This window comes from Myotis brandtii, unplaced genomic scaffold, assembly GCF_000412655.1.
Source record: "Myotis brandtii unplaced genomic scaffold, ASM41265v1 scaffold242, whole genome shotgun sequence".
Classification (NCBI taxonomy): domain Eukaryota; kingdom Metazoa; phylum Chordata; class Mammalia; order Chiroptera; family Vespertilionidae; genus Myotis; species Myotis brandtii.
Window position 1 is genome coordinate 1,336,604 of NW_005359149.1, and position 7,443 is coordinate 1,344,046.

General features: G+C 39.6%; 1 protein-coding gene across 5 annotated transcripts in view; it reads left to right on the top strand.

Annotated features, from left to right (window-relative positions):
• LOC102248425 (zinc finger protein 280D) overlaps positions 1-7,443 on the top strand; it is a 47,035-nt gene that overhangs the window by 36,748 nt on the left and 2,844 nt on the right. For all 5 annotated transcript variants that reach the window (XM_014540350.1, XM_014540352.1, XM_014540353.1 and 2 more), the window contains one exon: positions 1,711-1,828. In XM_014540350.1, coding sequence (XP_014395836.1) covers positions 1,711-1,828 — 118 coding nt within the window. The remainder of the gene's footprint in view (positions 1-1,710; positions 1,829-7,443) is intronic.

A 7,443-nucleotide genomic window follows, 5' to 3' on the forward strand; every position in this document is an offset into this window, starting at 1 on the left:
CCAGTTCAGTACTTAAAAGTTACCATTGTCGTTATTTGCATTTATTTGACTAGTAAATTGGAAAAAAGTTTTTTGTTATGTATTGGTCATTTGTATTTTGCTTTTTTAAAAAATATATGTTCTTATTGATTTCCAGGGAGAGGAAAGGAGAGGGAGAGAGAGATAGAAACATCAATGATGGGAGAGAATCACCATCAGCTGCCTCCTACATGGCTCACACTGGAGATCGAGCCCGCAACCCAGGCATGTGCTCTGACCGGGAATGGAACCATAACCTCCTGGTTCATAGGTTGATGCTCAACCTCTGAGCCACACCGGCCAGGCTGTATTTTGCTTTTGAAGTGTTTCAGTTTATGTCCTTTGCCCATTCTTAAAGTGACTTTTTCCCTTTAGTTTTTTTTTTTTAATTGATTTCAGAAAGGAAGGGAGAGAAATAGAGAGATAGAAACATCAATGATGAGAGAGAATCATTGATTGGCTGCCTCCTACATGCCCCCTACTGGGGAAGGTATCTAGCCCACAACCTGGGCATGTGCCCTTGGCTAGATTCGAACCTGGGACCCTCTATCCACTGAGCCAAACTTCTAGGGCCCCTTTAGATTTTTAAGCATTGCTAATCTTAAAGCTTTTGCATGTTAAATGTTATGATGTGTAGAATGATCCAGAAGTCACAGAGTTTATTCTCCTCAATGATGATCTTTTATAAATAGCGTTCGAATATATTGTGTGTATATTTAATATATAATAGTATTGGAGTATATATCTCTAAATTATATAGACCACACTTTTCATAATTAGTTATACTAAACATATGTGTGTTAATGTAAATTTATACTGCCTTATACTTTATCACATGATTCATCTCATACTTTTTACTCTTCTTGAGATCGTTCTGCTTACTGGGACCATCCTCATGAAAAGGCTGGAACTTCCCTTGAGCCGTAAGGTCTCCAGCTGGCCTAGATCATTCTTTTAAACAACTTTCATTGTAAATCCTCTCTGCCAGGTTTTCTTATTTGTTCACTTTGCCGATCAGGCAGCTTTTGTCTTTACCCTGTGAGATGGGAGATTACCTGGCCCAGCATAGGTTTCTGTGGGATGGTGGGAAGAGTGAAGAACCCATTCTTTCTCTTCCTAATCTTTGGCTTATACATTTTTCCAATAAAGATGATTCTAAAACTCATACCATCTATACTAATAAAAGGGTAATATGCCAATTAGACTGGACGTCCTTCTGGACATCCTTCTGAGGGCCGGCAGCCGCGACAACTGTGAGGGCCGAGGGCCAGTCTGTCGCCGCAGTCCCTTTTGCAGATGCTGCAGGAGAAGGCAGAAGGCCGAAACTGTGGGAGAAAGCAGAAGGGAGAAGGCCGGCACCGTGGGAGAAGGCAGAAGGGAGAAGGGAGAAAGCGGCAGTTAGGGTCATCAGGCCAGGAGGGGAGAGCAGTTAGGGGGAATCAGGCCAGCATGGGAGAGCAGTTAGGCATTCAGGGGATCAGGCCGGCGTGGGAGAGCAGTTAGAGGCATCAGGCAGGCAGGCAGGCAGGCGGGGAGCAGTTAGGAACCAGTGGTTCCGGATTGCAAAAGTAATTGAGTCATCAAAGGTTAGTCTTATAATATTGCAGTTAAATTTACTTTTATAAAAGTATGAAACAGAATAATTATAACTGTGTTGAATAAATGTAATACTCCTCTGAAATATTTTAACAGGGTTACATAACAAACTCATCACGAGTTGCATCTAGTAATTCTACAGAGTTGCTGTTTGACTTGACCCAGGATACAGGATTATCACATTACCAAGGGGGACCGACACTTTCTATAACAGGTTGGTTTTAGTATTTTTAAAAAAAATTATAAGAAGAAACTTGGTGAATATGCATGTGAAATAGACTTTCTGTTTGAAGTCTTGTCTTCATGTTAAGTTTTTTTATATAGTAAAGTAGAATGGTGCTAATCTTGCATGCCTTTCTTGGGTCGTTTTAAATCTTACTTAATGATAGAATATTTTACTTCTTCCTTTTAATGATGTAGGCTAATTGACTTTGAGATTGTTCTTACTTGCACTAAACATACGCTGAAAATAATTTCCATAAGTTAGAGAAGTCCTCTGATAACCTGAATACTCTGTTAAAAGAAGTACTAATTACCTTCTATGATGACGAGTGTGAAAAGTATGTGATTATAGTTAATGTTTTAATTAGCTTAGTATCTTTCTACTAATTTAATGATTTACATATGATAAGTATGATTATAGAGTACTATTATAAAGTGGTTATAATAAATTTGTATATAATTAGTATTCACTAAATGCCCTTTGAAGGAGTAATGAAATGTCCCTATTGAAGAAGAGTTAAAGTTCTTTGATTGTATACTAATAACAAAGCTCTTCATTAACCTACAATATAAAATAGTTTGCTATGAAAAAATTTTATAAAATTGAAAATTACCTGTAATCAAAGCATTTATGCTTTGTATATTAGCAATTTTGAAATATTTCAAATATTTGACTAAATAGAGATACACAAGATTTTTGGGACTTTTTAAAAATTATTTTCTAACAAATCAATGTAGAAAATTTACCAAATCTCTCCCAATGTTTTAATAGTAATATTAGTGCCTAAAATGCTTTTCTATTTAGATAACATTTATTTGATATTCACTTCTTTGGGTATCACTTACTTGTGACACTTGTAGAAATCTAATTTTTAAAATAGGTAGGAACCAGCTTTGGCCGGATACTCAGTTAGTTAGAGCTTTGTCCCAATATGCCAAGACTGCAGATTGGATCCCCTGTTGGGGCACATACAAGAATCAACCAATGTATTCATAAATAAGTGGAACAACAAACCTCTCTCTTTTTCTCTCCCTCTCTCCTTCTTCCTCTCTTCTCCCTCTCTCTCTTCCCCTCCTTCTCCCCCTTTCTCCTCCCCCCTCTGTCTCTTTCTCAAGTCAATCCATAAAAATAAAAAATAGGTAAGAACCAAAAGAAACATGGAGAAAAAAATAGTGGTCTTAAGTCAGGTTTTACAAAACACATGGACTTTATTCATAGGAAAAGTCTGAATTCTTGAAACTTCTTGCAGTAAGGACAGTGGCACTTACTCTTTAAGTTTCCTACTGCAGAGAGAAAGACTTCAGCCTGAGCAATAAGTAGGATGATTTAGAGATGTTAGTCTTGAGATTTTTGTAGTCTTTATCAAGTCTTTACACTTTAGTTTTCTCATATTATTAAAATGGAACTTTTATTTTTCTTATTTAGTGCATTCTCTAGACGAGGAATCAGCCATTTGGAGATAAATTTTTAATTCTTGCACTATTTTAGTCAGAGCTTTTTGAAGTACAAATAAGATAAAATTTGAAAATGCATTATGAACTTTAAAGGACTTGACAACAGATAGTTGCTGTGAATGATAATATGTGCCGTGTGTTCAGTAGCATGATTAACTGACCACTGTCAGGTGATCACACGAATGCTGGAGATTAGATTTGAAATTGATCTTGAATGAGAATAGGATTTTTACTGACAGAGAAAGGGCTGTTGAGTATAGGAAACAACATAAACCAAAGACAACAGAGATAAATAAGTTAAATGGTCAGAATTTAAAACTCTTAAATGCAGAGGGATTTTATTTCTTATGTTAAAAACATTTTTGAAGTAAAACAGTTTTATTTCTATTGTTCATCCTGTTATATAATCAGATGCTTAATCCAAAATACCAGTACTCATTGGCTTTTCAAGTAACCTGAGCATCTTACGAGAATGCTACAGTGATAACAAAATCTTTCCCAGGTCCCCATAGTATAGCCATTAGTAATTATCTGCTTTGAAGATGGAAAAAAAAATCATTTTTATGTTATCTCAAAGGATGAAACAGAGGAGCCAATTAATATAATGGCTTATTTTTCTGATCTGTTTCCCCTTATTAAAAAGCAGATAGGTGAATCTACTAGAATAATTTTTTTCTTCTAAAGATCTGAAATATTTTTTTAGTAATGATTATATCTATCATTTATTACTGAATGCTTTCAGCTATTGTGTTGGGTGCTTTAAATGCACTATCTTATTTTATCTTAAAACAGCTTTGTAAAACGAGGTATAATAACAAAAGAGGAAACTGAGTCTCAGAGAAGTTAATTAAATAAGCCAAGAATACATATAGCTAGTCAGTGACAGAGCCTGGAATATTTCTTTTTTTTATTTCCAATTTTAAATCATTATTATTTTTCAATTATACTTGACATTATTATATTAGTTTCAGGTGTACACCCCAGTGATTAGACATTACATAACTTACTAAGTGATCATCCCAATAAATCTTGCACCCATCTAACACCATACATAGTTCTTAGAATATTATTGGCTATATTCCCTCATGACTATTCTGTAATAACGAATTTGTACTTTTTAACCCCTTCACCTTTTTCACCCTTACACCCAACCCCAGGACCCTCTGGTAATCGTCAAAATGTTCTCTATATCTGTTCTGCTTGTTCGTTTATTTTGTTTTTTTAGAGTCAATTACTGATAGATTTGTACTAATTGCCATTTTATTGTTCATATTTTTTATCTTCTTTTCTTCCTAAACAAGACTCAGATATTTCATATAGTACTAGTTTAATGGTGATGAACTCCTTTAGCTTTTTCTTGTCTGGGAAGTTCTTTATCTGTCATTTTTTTCTAAACTAGGGGCCCAGTGCACGAATTCGTGCACCTTGAAAGGAACTATGGGCCTCGAGGCTGCAGTAGACACAGACGGGTCTCAGCCCATCCTCCCCGCCCCCACCTGGCCCCTCCTGCCACGGTCCCCGGTCTCCTTTCTGCCGGCATCTCCGCTCCCATCGCTGCCGCTCCCACGTGCTGACAGCTCTGGCCCCACTTGCACCCACTGATGGCGTGGAGTGATTGGAGCCAGCGCCAGCAGTGGGTGCAAGTGGGTCCAGCAGCGGCTCTGGCACTGGCAGCGGGTGCGAGAGCCAGCTGCTGGCTCAGATCTCCCCTCAGGAGCAGGGGTAGGTGAAGAAGCCCTGAGGGGCTATTGGGGCTGGCAGCTGCCACTCCAGCTGACGGCACCAAGCGATTGGGGCTGGCACCGGTAGCGGGTGTAGCGGCGGCTCCGGAAGTGGGTGCGAGCGGGGCTGCTGCCAGCAGCAGGTGCGAGTGCCAGGTGGAATTTTCAGTAACCACCAGATGCTCGCCCCGATGATAGTGACTGGTGCCCTGCCTTGGTCTGGCGCCTCCGCTCACCTCCTCCACCATCCCGTCGTGGCCGACACCCACCATGTTCTGTGCTCTGCCGCCTGCGGCTGACACCCACCAGGTTCTGCATGTGCTGCCTGTTGGTCAGCGCACATCATAGTGACCAGTTGTTCGGATGTTCCGCCGTTCAGTCTATTTGCATATAAGCCTTTTATTATATAGGACTAGAGGCCCAGTGCACTGATTCGTGCACTGGTGGGGTCCCTTGGCCTGGCCTGTGTCCTCTTGCGGTCTGGGACCCCTTGGGGGATGTTGGACTGCCAGTTTTGGCCCGATCCCTGCAGTGTAGGCCAAGGGCCCCCACCGCTGCACGAATCCATGCACCGGGCCTCCAGTATGCATATAAGATCTTTGGTTAATCTCTTCCCGCCCTCCCCCTTTCCCTCTGAGATTCATCAGTCTGTTCATGTTTCCGTGCCTGTGCATTGAGTATCTGCCCCCTGGTGATCATTGCACGTCATAGCTACCAGTTGAACGGTTGAAAGGTCACTTAGGCCAGTGGTTCTCAACCTTCTGGCCTTTTAAATACAGTTCCTCATGTTGTGACCCAACCATAAAATTATTTTCATTGCTACTTCATAACTGTAATGTTGCTACTGTTATGAATTGTAATGTAAATATCTGATATGCAGGATGGTCTTAGCTGACCCCTGTGAAAGGGTCATTTGACCGCCAAAGGGGTCGCGACCCACAGGCTGAGAACCACTGACTTAGGCTTTTATATATATAGACTAGGGGCCCGTTGCACGAAATTCGTGCACATTAAAAGGGAATTAATTAGAGGAATTATTTTAATATTGCTATTTGCCCTTTCTCTATAATAGAAGTGTCAGAGATGAAAGAAAATTAATAAAATGTATATGAAAATCTCCCTCCTGTCAGAGTCTGGGGCGTGCCGCGGGACCCAGAGTCAAGTCTCTGCCCACCTGCGTACGCCTCGAAATTGCACAAGGCCCAGACCCGGCCAGCCCCACTCCCCATCAAGCCCCACTGGGCGGGGGGCCTGGCCTCAGGTCCCCTGGCCCGGCCTCAGGGCCCCAGCGCTAGGGCAGGGGGTGCGGCCTCAGGTCCCCCAGCCCAGCCTCAGGTCCCTTGACCCTGGCGCCATGGTGGGCAGCACAGCTTCAGGTCCCCTGGCCCCAGTGCGAGGGCATGATGACCATTTGCATATTAGCTCTTTATTATATAGGATGATAGCTTTACTTTTCCTCACTTTGAATATTTCTTGACAATCCTTTATGGCCTGCAAAGTTTCTGTTGATAAATTAGCTGACAGTCTTATGGGGGCAAGGCTGGGATATTTCTGATATATTTACTTTATTTATTCTACTTTTAGTGTATAGTTGGGAGCATTAAAATATGATGTGAAGGTTTCGAATTCTTATTACCAAGTACAGTTGTATGTTATTTTCAGAACTTTTACCTGGCCTAAATATCCTCATTTCTCTTGATAATGCTCTGAATAAGACTAATATCTTTTAGATTTATGGTGATGGTTTTTAAACTAAAAATTCTTTTTAGGAATGAAATCTTTGTACAAACATAATTTTATGCAACAGTCTAATAAAAAATAACAGGACAGTACGTTCCTAAGAGGAGCCCGTGAAGCTCTGAGAACATAATTTAAAAACTTAACTCCTTTCATTATGAGCCCTTTTGTATGAATGAATGAATGATTATCATTCAAGAGTAGTTGATTTCACTTTGGAATAAATGGATAATATAACTTGAAACCATGAATAGACTACTTCTTTGTTACATGAGAAAAGAATTTAACTTTTCATTAAACATTTTAAGTTGTTAAATCAAAACTTTGTAAAGGGTCTCTAAATGTTTAGAATAAAAGAAAATTTTTTTTAACAAACTTTAATGTCCTTACCCATCTAAAGATAATTCATTTGTAAGAACTTAATTCGGAATATTCTCTCTGCTTTAATTTAATTTAATTTTTTTGCTTGGTATATTTTGGCTGACTTCTTTCATCGTAGCTGTTTATATGTTTATTCAAAGTCATATTTTCTCTTTTTTTTGTCTTTCTATTTATTTATTTTTTTAAATTAAATCTTTAGTGTTCAGATTATTACATTTTTTCCTCTTTTTTCCCCCATAACTCCCCTCCACCCAGTTCCCACCCACCCTCCACCCTCACTCCCCACCCACTGTCCTCATCCATAGGTGTACAA